This window comes from Molossus molossus, unplaced genomic scaffold, assembly GCF_014108415.1.
Source record: "Molossus molossus isolate mMolMol1 unplaced genomic scaffold, mMolMol1.p scaffold_m16_p_22, whole genome shotgun sequence".
Taxonomy (NCBI): domain Eukaryota; kingdom Metazoa; phylum Chordata; class Mammalia; order Chiroptera; family Molossidae; genus Molossus; species Molossus molossus.
The window spans coordinates 5,556,239-5,570,827 of NW_023425358.1; the positions used below are offsets into that span (position 1 = coordinate 5,556,239).

General features: G+C 56.4%; 1 protein-coding gene across 3 annotated transcripts in view; it reads right to left on the minus strand.

Annotated features, from left to right (window-relative positions):
- Positions 1-14,589, minus strand: part of GLB1L2 (galactosidase beta 1 like 2) — a 49,753-nt gene that overhangs the window by 1,048 nt on the left and 34,116 nt on the right. For all 3 annotated transcript variants that reach the window (XM_036277081.1, XM_036277080.1, XM_036277079.1), the window contains 11 exons: positions 10,930-11,000; positions 7,787-7,871; positions 6,094-6,231; positions 5,501-5,581; positions 5,034-5,140; positions 3,928-4,068; positions 3,625-3,696; positions 3,255-3,330; positions 1,207-1,294; positions 825-936; positions 234-350 (listed from right to left, as the gene is read on the minus strand). In XM_036277081.1, the coding sequence (XP_036132974.1) occupies positions 234-350; positions 825-936; positions 1,207-1,294; positions 3,255-3,330; positions 3,625-3,696; positions 3,928-4,068; positions 5,034-5,140; positions 5,501-5,581; positions 6,094-6,231; positions 7,787-7,871; positions 10,930-11,000 (1,088 nt within the window). The remainder of the gene's footprint in view (positions 1-233; positions 351-824; positions 937-1,206; positions 1,295-3,254; positions 3,331-3,624; positions 3,697-3,927; positions 4,069-5,033; positions 5,141-5,500; positions 5,582-6,093; positions 6,232-7,786; positions 7,872-10,929; positions 11,001-14,589) is intronic.

The window sequence follows — 14,589 nt, forward strand, 5'->3', positions numbered from 1 at the left end:
CAGAGAGGGAGCCTCAGGAGAAGGGGTTGGGAGCCGGGCTGGAAGGAGCAGGACCCGCAGCTCATCAGCAGGAGGAGCCTGGAAGGAACTGGCTGACATGTCCACCCTCCTGCCCTGAACGGCCTCGGGAGACTGGCAAGGGCGCCCTGCCTCCCCCTGAGGAACACTGATGCCAGGGAGGGCAGGATAAGAGGGGTCCTCAGGAGAATGGGAGGGGCTTCAAGTGCTCCCACCTGGTTGATGCCTTGGTCCAACCAGGCACCTGGGAGGTAGAGTGTCTCCTGGGGTCCGATGTTCCAGTAGCGCCCCAGGTTTTGGCCATTGATGAATACAACCCCCTTCTGCCAGCCCTTTAAGCAGAGCAGGGTACGTATGAGTCAACCACAAGAGCCAGCAAATGTAAAGCCCCACAGGAAGGTAGAGACAGACACACGCTCTCATCCTTCCCTTGGCATCCAAAGACCAAGGTGCACGGGTGTTTTGACCGCCACGAGAGTCCCAGGTGGGGCGTTTTGTCTCCCAACAGCTCTAACCTCCCAGGCAGGGTACCAAGCTCTGCCTGGACGCAGGAACCCAGACGCTGAGAAGTACCACCAGGTGGTCCTCTGCTTTGAGCCCACTCGCTCCACCCCAGGAAGGCCCCAGGGCCCCTGCGGACAGGGCAGCACAGAGACGGGGACCGTCCGGGCACGGGTGACAGACAGGGCTCCAGCGAGGCCTCGGAGAGCCGCGTGGGGAGCGAGCCCTCCTCAGAGCTCAGGCTCAGAGCACCTGAGGATGGACGAGAGCCAGGGCGGGGCGGGAAGGGGGGGCGGTGCACAGACCTCCAGCTTCATAAAGGTGTCCAAAGGGGAAAGGGCAACAGGCAAGGCACCCAAGAAGAAAGCAGGGTACACAGGTGCTTCAGGGACAAGGCTCCATGCGCTGGAGGTGAATCTGTGGACAGAGGAGAGGAGGAAGGAGGGCTCCTTCGCGATCCGGGCCCAGCCCCGCATCTAAGTGCAGAGGCACCTGCCGACCAGGCCCAGGAATGGCAGCAGGGCGGTGCGGGGAAGCCGAGTCGCCAGCCCAGCACGGCCCCGCCGGGCAAGCTGCGGGCCTGGTCTGCTCACACCTGGTGAGAGGAGGGCACGGCTGCAGCGCTCGGCCAGCCTGCGCTCTCTGCGAGTCACCGAGGGTTCACGCGCTGCCTTGGCGGGGACCCACCTCTGAAAGAAGCTCCTTGTCATGTCCAGGCTGTAGATTCTAAAGTTTTTCAGGGGAGAATTATTCAGATAGATATTTCCAATTAAACCTGCGGGACGGAGGCAAGGAAACATGAGCAAGGCCAAAGGCAGGGGACGGCTGGGCTGGCTGCTGCAGGCACATCCATGGAAGGTTTCCGGGAAGTTCAGGTGAGGATTTCTCCTGAAGTCTGTGCTCCCGACGGGGTCGAGACAGGGCACAAACCTCCCCCTAAGCCGCAAAGGGGATGAGAGGGAGGAGCACTGTTTGCCAGGCCCTGGGATTTGCACGGAAGGACACACCGAAGGCAAGGGCAGAGCTGAGAGCGTCAAGGGCGAGACGGCCTGAGGGGGGAGCTCCCTTTGGGGGTCTGAGAATTCTGATACCGTGAGGTGAGGCCCACGGCAGTTCTAGCCTAGCTTCAAGGTCAGTTTTGGTGGGGTCCCAGACTAAACAGACATTACAACTCAGCCAGAATCTTTTATGTGAACGAGGGTTAAATAAAGATAGATGTATTTTAAGTATTTAAATTGTAAACTGATGGCACTATGACTTGGGTGCCCAAGTCTGGGGACTAGCACACACTTGGACTGAGATTAATTTGTGCCTGGGGGCAGGGGGCAGCTCTGTGGTCCTGGAGCAGACCCGTGGTCTCTGGACCACGCAGCTGTTGAGCTGCTCGGGTGCGAATTGAGATCAGCTGGAGAATGAGACCAACGTTCATGGGGCCTGCGGACTCTAGAATTGCAGGTCCAGGGGTATGGGGAACACACACATTTCTGGAACAGAGGTCTGTGACTATGAACACTGAACCGTCCCGAGGATGGGACCTCCACAGTGAGAATCCAGGGCACAGCAGGACCAGGGGCCTGGGAGGCAGACGGGAGAGGGTCCGGCTGGCAGTCCCACCCACAGCGGGGCCAGGGGCCTGGGAGGCAGACGGGAGAGGGTCCGGCTGGCAGTCCCACCCACAGCGGGCCAGGGGCCTGGGAGGCAGACGGGGGAGGGTCCGGCTGGCAGTCCCACCCACAGCGGGACTGGAGAAGAGCCTGGAGAGGGAGCTACCTGGGGGAGAAGCTGAGACCAGGTCAGAATGCTGGGGCACCGATAGGGAGAAGGGAAGGGAAGCCGGGACAGTGATGGAGGCCACCCTGAGGCCCTTCCAGAGAGGGCGGATCCCAGGGTTCAGGAAGCCCCGGTGCTGGACCACGTGGCCTCCCTGGCAGGCAGCAGCAGACCCGCAAGTTTCCTCATTACAAAGGCAAATGCCCATGAGAGAGTTGGGAGGTCACTAATGTCCCTCACTACGGTAGGATTTATTTTGTCTGAGTTCTTATTTCATAACTCACATGAAAAACCAACATTTAATAGACAGATAGAGGAGGCAAATTCAAGCAGAGGTTCAGAAAGCCAGAAAAGCAAGACGAACTGTAAAACATTCGCAGAGGGGCAGGCGTGAGGAGCAGGCGTCAAGAGGGTGTGTTGACTGTGTATCCTGGGTTCTCCTTCCCACACGGATGAAATCATCAGTGGGTTTCCAAGGTGGATCAAGAAAAGAAATGCAGGGTGGACACCCAAAAAGGTAGGAGCCTTATGCCTTTCTTTTGGATTTCTGGGTATCCCCTTCCTTGCCCCTCAAACCCCCCCTCCATCTACCAGCAGACAGAGCCCCGCTAAAGCGGACAGAAGCCTAGGCAGCTGCGGAGGAGCCAGCTCATGTTCACTGTGCATTCACCACGGGCACGTGGACCACACACAGGGAGTGACAGGGAAGGGGCAGAACCCAGGTGGGCCTTTCAGACCCACTTCCACCTCTGCCCAATAGACCTCCAGGTCCCGCCCCCCTGCACCGGGCCTCAGGACCCGCCTCCCTACACTGGGCCTCCTGACCTGCCTCCCTGCACTGGGCCCCCAGGACCCGCCTCCCTGCAATCAGCCTCGTGGGCTGCTGAGGGGCTGAAATGGAGAAAGGACAGCCAGGCACAGGCTGAGTGACAGCAGCTCTCCTCTCAGCATGTGCTGTGACCCACCTTTGCGCTGATCATCGATATTCCCATAGTTGACTCGCCCGCAATTCTCCACCAAGATCCTCAGCATGGTGTAACCCTGCCAGGAACACAGTGGTCGAAGGTCACTGCCTGATCGCCCAGCAGTAAGGTAGCAGCGCAGTGAGGTCGCGGCTCCACCTGGGAGTGTCTCCGTGGAACTCCGGTTTCCCCTAAGCTCCAAGGACAGGAGTGACAGCGCCCCTGCTGGTCAGAGAGCAGTGCTCCACCCTGCTCTCCAGGTAGGGCTCCGGCCAAGGAGCCTCCTGTATGCCAGGCTTTCCTCTTTGCTACCCACCAAACCTGCTCAGAAGTGGCTGGTGCTGGCCACCACCCAGCTCCCCAGGAGACAAACCTGGATCAAGGGGATAATGATCTTCTTCCTTTTATAGTCCAAGAAGCCAATAGATACCGTGTTCACAAATACCTGCCAGAAAGACAGACAGAAAGCATCTGTGGGCTGACAGGAGGGAGGAGGGAGAGGAATCTGCTAAGCGGAGACAGCGGCCACTGTGCACCTGTGTGAAAAGGCCCGCATGGCTGGTGTGATGGCCCACCTCCACACGCTGCTCACGGCCGGGTATGTGAGTGCTCAGGGAGGTCTACTGTAAGGCCTGATCACCACGAGGTCATAGGAATCAAGAGGAGACACTCCTACCTGTCCCCGGTCACGCACAATGCCACTGAGGACGCCAGGTGAGTCAATGGTTGTCTCGTACAGAGTGTACCCGAAGGACTGGCCATTTCCATTATTTACTGGCAAATTCTCCATGTTGATGGGCTTTTCAGAATTGGTTGGCTGGATGAAGAAAAGACAGGTCTGGCTGGTGTGGCTCAGTGGTCAAGCGTTGACCCAGGCCCCAAGAGGTTGCCCGTTCGGTTCCTTATCGGGGCACATGCCCAGGTTGTGGGTCCAATCCCCAGTCAGGGGCATGAAGTAGGCAGCCAATCGATGTTCTCTCTCAACGATGTTTCTCTCTCTCTCCTTCTCACTTCCTCTCTCTCTAAAATCAATAAAGGAAAAAAATTTTTTTTTAAAAAGGCAAGACAGGAGGAGGCCGAGGGCTAGGCAGAGGGAGGAAAGGCAGCAGCCTCATCTTGGCCCACTGGGGGAGAGCAGGGAACAGACCCCCCCTGGGGCTAGTGCACTGGGAGGCCGTGGGGCATGGGGCCTCCCACATTTTTTTCTACCTTGATTTCTCTTGGCTCTCCAGAGTCTCAGGGAAGGGGGATGTGGAAGAGAAGGATGTGAGAATAACAGAAGGAAGCCTGGTGACACAGTGGCCTTGTCGCTCTTTAATCCACCACCACCCATCAGAGCACCCTCCGCGTCAGCCAGAGGAGGTGCACCCTCCGCGTCAGCCAGAGGCGGTGCACCCTCCGCGTCAGCCAGAGGAGGTGCACCCTCCGCGTCAGCCAGAGGCGGTGCACCCTCCGCGTCAGCCAGAGGCGGTGCACCCTCCGCGTCAGCCAGAGGAGGTGCACCCTCCGCGTCAGCCAGAGGAGGTGCACCCTCTTCTCAGAGGAGGTGCAGCGGTCCTGCCCCCTCCCACTGAGCCTGCAGAAACGGAATCCCCACTGTGCTACCCAGTATTTCTCAAGTTCTTTTGTTCTTCCCCACTTCCCAGTAGCATGCGTCTGTCCTCTTCACTGAGATCTAAAGCTGGAGAGTGGACCTCACAGTTATCGCGAGTTGGTTTTCTCTTCCTCCAAGACAGCGGCTGGGAGGGCTTCCTGGCCTTGCTGCCTGTGGGCAGCGCTCACCTTGTCCAGGTACTGGAGGGCATCCCACAGCGACAGGTACAGAGCTGGCCTCAGTGACTCATATGCAGTCTTGGGAAGAAGCGCAGGTGGGGGAGGCAGAGGGGAGCCTGCAACACAGACAGCAGGGCCGTCCCTCAGGACCAGGTGTACTGCCCCCTCCAGCCCCCAGCCCTGGCCCCTGTGCACAGCCCAGTGTGCTCTCAGCCCCAGGGCCAACAGGGAAACAGGCCCGCCCTCTGCCACGCCCGGACCCCACTGGGAAGGGAAGGCCAGGGGAGCACAGGGGCTTTCTCAAGTCCTCAGCAGTCTCAGCACCTCTACAGAACGGCAAACCACCTGGCAAGACACAAACCACGACGTAAACAGCCTCCCAAACCTGTCGCAGGCGTTCTTGCACACAGACCAGCTCGGGGGAGACGGGGTGGTGAGAGGGCCCACTGGGGCCGGGGTTTGCTGCTCGCCGGTACCTGAGATGGAGCCAAAGAACTCTCGGAGCTTGAAGAACTTCGCTGTGTAATCCCCAGCCTCGGTCAGCACCGCGTCATAGTCTGCGAGACACCGGGGCCCTGCCGCTGACCCCGTGTCCCCGTGTGTGTGGCAACAGAGAGGGGGGAGCCGCTAGGGTGGGGCAGCGCGGTCCTCACCCAGCGATTTGGGAGCAAAACACTCTGGGCTGTCAGTCAAAAACTATAAATACTGAATTTGTAGTAAATAGATCCTAAAATTCTAGGTGTCTTTCCTGCCTTTTGGAGGGCAGGGGTCCCGTCATCTCCAGGGCCTGAGCAGGGAGAAGAGGCTGCTCTCCATAAGGACCGCCTCCCGGGGGTCCCCTTCCACCCTCCAGCTGCCCCAGAGCTCGCAGGCGGGTCAGCAGGCGTCAGTTCCCCACTGCTCTGGAAGGTTAGGTGACAGTCCAGCCCGAACCTCCACCTTCCGGCCCGGCACTCCAGAGCCAAACACGTTAACAGCACCAGAGCTGTCCCTAAAGGACTCTCCGTACAGACCCAGACACACAAATGTTGGGGTGTTCCAGGGAGGGTCAGTATTGGGGAATACTTGCCATAGCTGGTGACATCAGACTTGTATTCGTCAAAATGCATGGCTCCATTTATGAAGCCAAAATTGGTGCCTCCGTGGAACATGTAGAGGTTGATGGAAGAGCCAGCATCGATGATGGCAGACACCGTTTTCAAAACCTCTGAGGAGTGGGGAGGGGACGTGCAGAGTGAGCTCGAGTTCGGAGCGAGCCTCAGTCCTGTGGACATTCTCAGCTCCCCCAGGCCCGCCGTGAACTCAGCTCCGTGGCTCTGCCCTTCGGCGTTCTCTACAACCACAATCACAGGCGGAGGAAGAGACGGCGCCAGAACCCCAGGCCCAGAGCTGGGGCTTCAGCTGTTTTTAAAATCACAGCCAAACCCCAGCCAGTCGGGCTCAGCAGACCGTCGGCCCGCTGACCAAAGAGTCTCAGGTTTGATTCCGGTCAAGGGCACATACCTTGGTTGCAGTTCAGTCCCTAGCCCTGGCTGGGGTCACGTGGGAGGCAACCAGTTACTGTGTCTCTCTCACATCAATGTTTCTCTCTCCCCCTCCACTCTGTCTGAAGATAAATGGAAAAATATCCTCGGGTGAGGATTCAAAAATAAATAAATAAATAAATAAATAAATAAATAAATAAATAGTCAATCAATCAATTACAGCCACTGACTACGACTTGGACACCTGCCGCCCAGGGCAGCCTTCTGCCCCCATGCTTCTAAACTGTGACTCCCACTTTCTAAGATACAAAAAGGTAGAATTCAAAATTAGAGAGATAGGCTGACTACTTCCCCAATCCAACCTTTATTAGAGAATGAACCAATGACATGAAAAGGCAGTTTTGAAGGAAAAATATAAATGGTCAATAAATATAAATATATACGCCTCAGTATTGGTCAAAGAAATGCAAAGTAACAATGACCTATCAGAATGGCAAATATTAAAAATTATTTTAATACTGAGTGTTGATGAATCTGTGAGGAATGTTTATTCTCCTTTAATAATGGAGAGTTAAGAATTGCTACAATCTTTCTGGAAAGTAGTTTAATAAATATTTATCAAAATTGTACTCATGTAGAAATTGTATTGCTAGGAATGTCTCAAAGGGAAAAAATATGCCAGGTATGCAAAACTGCATTTCAAGAATGATCACTGAAATGGTATTCAATTAACAAAAAACACGAAACAACCTAGGCATACATCAGTAAGAGATTAGGTAAAGACACTGTGATGTAGCTGGCAATACAATGGGCTTCTTTGCATTCTTTAAAACAGCGATGGAGTGTGTATCTAATATTACAGAAAGCTGTCCGTCTGCATCATTCCCTGGCACCAGCAGGTGATGGTTCTGCACAGAGAACAGACATGAGGGTACTCGTCTGCATCTCCACCTGTAGTGCACATGGGGCTGCAGACAGGTAGCGAGAAATGCCTGGACAGAGACGTCACAGCGTTTGCTCTGGGCTCTAGGATTTTTGTTTTTTCTTTATACATTTTCTCTATTTGCTGGATGTTTGCAATAGGCATATGTTACTTATCTACTTACAAAAGCATAATAAAGCAATGTTCAAAGTCTTATTGCTCACTTCAAATGTCAGGACAATGATTCTGGAATATCAAAAGCGGACTATTACATGCACGTAACCTGAGAATCAATTAACAGGTTATTGGAACATATTTCTACACGCCTGTTGGATGTAGGTATTGCAAGCACTTACCAGAAGAATCCAGGATGTTGTGTGGGCCTCCCCAGGAGTCAAACCACCCTGTCCAGTACTCCATCACCATCTTGGGCTGAACCCCCTAGGCACCACAAAATGAAAAGTTAGCTGGTCAAGAGAGGCAGGCGGAGGGGGAGCCTCCCTGGAGGGGAATGCCTACCCCTCTGTCCTGCCAGCTCTCCCTCTGGCCTCGGGGCCACTGAAAGCAGAGCACAGAGGCTGCCCAGGCTCAGCCTCTGTGTGCGGCCTCCCTGCTGCAGGTGCAGTGGAACGAGCTCCCAAGGGTGACGCAGGAGATGCTGCTGCAGACGCTGCTGGTGAGAGAACACGGGGGTCTGTGCAAAGCTAACCTTCGTCAGAATTCACATCTGCTTTGAGTGCCTTTTCCCACACTGACTTTTCCTACATTGACTTGCGTTCTGGGCCAAGCCCAGCTTTGCCCGTCCTCTCCCAAGGAAGGACACCCATCTGTCAGGATGGCCACCCTGCGCGCACTCTGTGGACGCAGCGCCCTCGCTGCTGCTTCCTTTCCGTGGGAAGTCAGCAGGCTGAGCAGGGCCCTTCTTCGAGGTCCAGTGAACCTTCGACAGAAGTTTGAGAACCTCGAGTCTAAGAGCAGGACACTGTCATGCGGCTACTCAGAGAGCAAGCTCTGGGAGCACGACGTCTGCGTCACGGCCTGGTGAGGACGCTCAGCAAGGCGTGAACGTTACTTAAGAATACCAGCCCTGGCGTGGGGCATCCCAGGAGGCAGACATGGCTCCCAGGACCATGCCTGTGTGTTTGCAGGAGCCCAGGGCAGCACCGGCTGGGTGGTGAGGACGGACATGCTGGGGTTTCAGGTCCACACAGAGCCGTCCTCCGTCACCAGGTACCTCCTCTATCAGTGACAGCAATACGTTTAGAGGCAACTGAATACAAAATCTGATCCCAGGTGAAGGGGTGGACTCATGGGCCATTGAGTAGAAGGTACCAACCATGTCAGGGGAAAAGCCAAAGCAGTGCGATAATTATTTTGGCAAGACTGGTGGCAGGGTTTTCTTTACGGCTGTCTACTTCCCAAAAAGGGCATGTACTGCACGACGTTTAAGTCTCTGGGGAGAAGTCGCTCCAAGTCCTGCGTATCACTAGTCTCCAGTCCAGGAGGGGACGCTCCAACTTGAGGTGCCACGCCAGGGCATGTTCTCCAGTGGCCCAGTGCGGCTCGGCGGGGGCCGCGCACCCACTCAGATGGGGCCCTGCGCTCACACAACCCTGCGAGCCAGTGCTGCCACCGTCCCTGGCCCTGTCACGGAAGAGGAGGCAGAAGCACAGAGGGGCGCACAGCCGGCAGGTGTGGGCGGCTCAGGCCCTGCACGGCTCCTGGCAGCACCCAAGCACAACCCCGTAGGCCCTGGGCAGCTGTGCATTTCACACGTCTCTGCAGCAGGTTCCAGCCCCAGGGAGGCGGAGGCCCTGTGTCAGTGACTGCGGAGCGGCAGGGCCCAGCCCCACTCCAGGCACAGAGCAGGCACTCAGCCCCCTGCAGGGAGGGAGGGCCTGGGCCCCTGAATCCACTGTCTCTCCCCTGATCTGCCTCACAAAGTCTCCCCAGGGCCAGTTCCAACTGTCCCAGCTCTTCAGGGCGACTTCCCTGCCATCTGCGGGGCCCTCCTGACTCCGGTGGTAGCTGCATCCCACACGGAGGCCCTCATCCTCCATGACCTCACGCTGCACGGTGACTTCATATGGCCGTGACTTAAGTCACGACCTCTGCTCTGACAAACGGCTGGGATGCAAAGCAATCCCAGCATCTCCACCCGGCACCTGTCCACCGGGACACGAAGAGCGCCACTCCAGGCCCCAGGGTCATGCTGACCCCCAACAGTGGCAGCATTCAGGGCATTCACGCCCTTCAGTAACATGGGGCGAGAGAGGGCCTCCCAGTTCTGTGAACGGGCCACAGCTGCCTTGGCCAGATCACACCTGTCTCCTCAGAAGAGAAGCACAAACTAGAGAGAAATCAATCAGAATAAGGTTGAACTGTAAATGTTGATCCGGGTGATGGATGCTGAGATACCTCCAGAAACTCCTCCCTCCTTCTGACCTGGAATGGACCAGGCTTCCTGTCTTGCTGGTGACAGGATAATCTTTGCAGGCCCAGCGGGGCCTTACAGGTTAAGGTCAGATGTGAACATACAAGGCAGGGAAGTGTTTCTCCCCCTCAGTCCCGGAGCCCAGTCTGAGCAGTCCAGACCCAGTGAATGCACGGAATTCTACTCTGGAGGCCTCGGTGCGCACACCAGGGTGAGAGCTTCAAACCGACCCCCTTTCTCCGGAGGCAGAAGCGACATCCATGCCTCGGCCCACACAGCAAAAACTCAGAGCAATTTCCACACTGCTCCCCGACATCCATGCCTCGGGGCCCACACGGCAACAACTCAGAGCAATGTCCACACTGCTCCCCGACATCCATGCCTCGAGGCCCACACAGCAACAACTCAGAGCAATGTCCACACTGCTCCCCGACATCCATACATTAGGACCCACACAGCAACAACTCAGAGCAATTTCCACACTGCTCCCCGACATCCATGCCTCAGGGCCCACACAGCAACAACTCAGAGCAATTGCCACACTGCTCCCCGACATCCATGCCTCGGCCCACACAGCAAAAACTCAGAGCAATTTCCACACTGCTCCCCGACATCCATGCCTCAGGGCCCACACAGCAACAACTCAGAGCAATTTCCACACTGCTCCCCGACATCCATGCCTCGGGGCCCACACAACAACTCAGAGCAATGTCCACACTGCTCCCCGACATCCATGCCTCGGGGCCCACACGGCAACAACTCAGAGCAATGTCCACACTGCTCCCCGACATCCATACATTAGGACCCACACAGCAACAACTCAGAGCAATGTCCACACCGCTCCCCGCCAGGGGCGCGGCAGCCCAGTGCACAGTGCGAAAGGAGGGCTGCTGTGAGCTGAAAACCTGGCAGAGCCCAGAGTCCCTCTCCCCATGCGGGGAGCCCTGGCACCCCTGCAACCGCTCCAAACAAGAGCGGACATCCTGCAGAGGCTCAGCTTCACTCTCTCTCAGAATTCCCACCCTCACGCTGAGCGGGGCACACAGCTCTCGGGGCCAGGCTTACCTGGACATTCAGAAGAAAGGTGGTTAATAACTGCAGGTCGTGGAGGGACTGTAAGTTGATGGTGGCCAGCACTGCGAATGGGAAGGGGAAGAGACACTAAGTGTGGTCTTCGGGCCAGGGAGACTTTCTGAGTCACCCCAGACCTTTAATTCACCAGCAAAATAAATTCACTAATCTTGACATTGTTTCCCACCTCCAATTAGAGTTCAGTTCCCCTGGTGTCAGATTTATCTTGTTCAGCTTGACAATTTCTACCCAGCACAGACCTTACTAAGCATCTGTTCTTGATTAATGCAACTGTTATAACCAGAGTGTACATTTCTGTTCACTGCTCTTTCGTAGGAGCCGAGTCCGATCTTCACTCTGCACCTCGAGCATCTGATATATAGGGTAACCATCTAAATAGATTCCCCTTTTATTTCTTGGATGAGGGCTCATTTTCTCTTCTACCCAGTAATGTGTTGTTGTTTTTTATCTGAAATGGTATTTTAAGTGGCTCTGCGTCAGTGAAAGGTGTGCCTGAGAAAGGGCACTACATCTGACCTATGACCTGGATGCCTGACCCACCCCTTGTAGAACTTGCCAGGCAGTGGGCCTCGCTGGCCAGCTATGGCCTGGGGTCCAGTGGTCCTGGAAAGGCACAGTAGAGATGGAGCCAGCCCAGCCAATGGCCACCTTCACGCTTTCCTGTTGGACACGAGCCCCAACTACAGGATGAAGAACAAACAAGCTGAGGCTCCTGAGGTTAACTAACTTGCCTCAAGGTCACGCAACTGCTCAGGGGCAGAGAAGTGCTGCTCCGGGCCCTGAAGTAGCAGGACAACTCGGCTGTCGTCCTGACGTCACTGTCCTCCGGAAACCCCGGGGTAAGACGCTACAGCCAGACCCTCCTCACCTAGAGGGCAAACCCCTGAGGACAGGATGCCCGCCTGAAACTGACCAGGCAGAAATCTTGGACATACACTTGGCGTGGCTGCAGAACACAGCACCTATTCCTATCTTCCCTGACAGAGCACTAGAACAAAAGCGAAGGAAAGGCAGGTCCTACGAAAGAGGACTGGAGAGGAGCCAGCAGAGACGGCTTCAGGGCGTCCTGGCCGCCTGGGAAAGGGAGTGCACTGGGAAACGGCCCAGGAAAGGAGGGTTCGGATGGGCTCATCACCTCATGGCCAAGACACTGTTCAGGGAGAAGACACCTGGCCTCTGCCTCGCTCATTCCTCCAGCCTCCCCCACCCCTCCCCCCGGCCATCCCCTCAGGGAAAGCTGCTGTCTCCAGGCTTGGAGGGATGGGGCAGGCAGAGTGTGGGTAAGAGACTGAAGGGGGAATAAAGACAATCTGCGGACAGAGTCCTGCCCATTCCTCCCACGTGCTCCCAGAGCACCTATAGCAATACACCGAAGGATTAGTCTCTGGAAACACTTAGCAGAGCTAACGGCAGAATCTCCAAACAGCAACACCTGGGTCTCCCCTATTGAAACAGTCCATCACGGCCCCACCACCCCAAGGAGCAGCAGTGCCGGCCTCTCCTGGCACTCAGCTCCCGAGGCTGGTGAGGACCTGTCGCTCCCTTAAACGGCTCGGTCGAGAGCCAGGCAATCGCAGATGCCCTCATACGGAGGCTGGGGCAGAAGAGGTGCACGCTAGAAAACCACGACAGCGAAATACCTTCAGAGAGAGAAGCCAGATCGTATCCGTGTGAAGAGTAAGCCATGCGAAAAGAAATACAAGAAAAACGGGATCCAGGAAATAACTGGGCTGGAGGATTAAAAGCTGAGGAAGTCACCCAGAAAGCTGAATAAAGGGGCAAAGAGATAAAGAAGCGAAAAGATAAGTGACTTAGAGTGGATACGGGAATCCAATCACAGGTAACAGGAATGACCAAAGATCAGAAAAAAGGGGGGAAGGCACACATGAGAAACGCAACAACTGAACGCCCCGCCACACTGTTCCCCTTCAAATGACCCACAGACGTGCCACGAAAAGGAACGAGTCTCACGTCAAGAACAGCACTGTGAAATCCAGAATATCAAGGATAAAAGAAAAATTCTGAACTTTTCCAGAAAGAGGAGAGGAAAACAAACAGAACACACAAAAGGATCAGGGAGCAGAACGTTCCGGTCCTTCGGCAGCCGCGGGGTGCTAGGCCAGGAGCGAGGCCTCCAAGCCCCGGAAGGGGTCGCAGGAGGCAGAGGCAGTCTGGGGGAGCTGCGCAGAGCCTCCACGCAGGTCAGGGACTGCGAAGTCAGGCAGCGCGCTCAGACTTGCACGGAGTCCGACACGTCCAGCTCTGGAAAGCACCCCGGGCTGACGTGTGGAAGGTGCTTGGAGCGCGTTTGAGAGCGAGGAGCAGGGTGGGAAGGAATGAGTGGGAAGAAAAGGAAAGCAAACGGGACAACTGCACTGACAGTGACAACCAAGCACACTGAGCGAGTGGTCACTCGCATCGCAGGCTCTGGACACGCTCCAGGCCGGCCTGGCCGTCACCTGTGGTCACGCTGCACGGACCTGCGACCCAGCAGCAGCCGGAGGCGTCTGCACTGCCAGGACGGCCGAGCAGAGCAAGGTGGCAGTGGGGACCGGAACTGCGGCCAGGACAGTGGCGAGGCCGGCCTTCTCCTCGGTAAACCACAGCTCTGTATGTACACTGCGGGAATCATGCAGGAAAATGCCAGCAGTTAGGAGTTTAAATGGTCATTTCTGCAGAGTGGAGGAGGGAGGCTACACAGTATTTTTTGATAAGCATATTTATGAGTTGACTTTTATACCTTGTAAATGTGTAACTTTAATTACATTTTTAATTAATTGGAGAAAACAAAACATTCCAGGCAGTCGACAGCAGAGTCTCCTGAGGCCAGGGGTGCGGAGGGGGCGTGGAGGCTCTCGGGGTCCATGCCAGGCTTTCCTCGGAACGATGCCCGCACTGAAAACCTGCAGCAGCCTCCAAGGGCCTTGCCTCCCCACCAGCACCGGCCACAGCTCGGCCCCTCCCGGGTCCCTGCCCAATCGCTGGTGGCTGGAGGCCTAGCAAGCAGCTGCGGGGAGACAGCACCACCACGTGGGAACAGCAGGAATGGCGGCTGGTCCTCATCAGGACACAGGTCTGGGTGCTTGAAGAATTCACCTTGCCTGGGGACCAGAGCCTCCTCCAGCCCATCCATCCAACAGTCACTCCCTGAGTGCCAGCCATGCACCAGGTGCTGGCCCTGGGCTACAGAGCAGCAAGTCCATCTCCGCAGGTGTGCAGGACAGTGGAGGGCCACGCAGAAGGCAGGCATGTGGCGTGTGCTGCAGGAGCCCGCAGGAAGGGCTGGCAGCGGACTTCCTTTCAGCACACCAGCAGAGCCCAGGGGCACAGCCAAACAAGGCAGACAGAACCCAGGCCCGGAGCAGACTGCTGCTGGGGTGGCAGGCAGGCAGACAAAACGAGGACACTACCCAGAGAGTCAGAAGGTGAAGTAAGCAGAGCACAGCTCCAGGATGAGCTGCAGTTCCAGTGGGTGCAGGAAGGAGGCCTCACTTTGAGGTGACCACAGAGAAGTCAGGAGGAAATGCAACCGTCATGCCCTGCACACCCGGCAGAAGGCTGGGGGGTCCAGCGTGTCTGAGGAACAGCAAGGAGGCCGGGGGAAGTGCAGGGTGGGCCAGGGGAAAGCAGGAG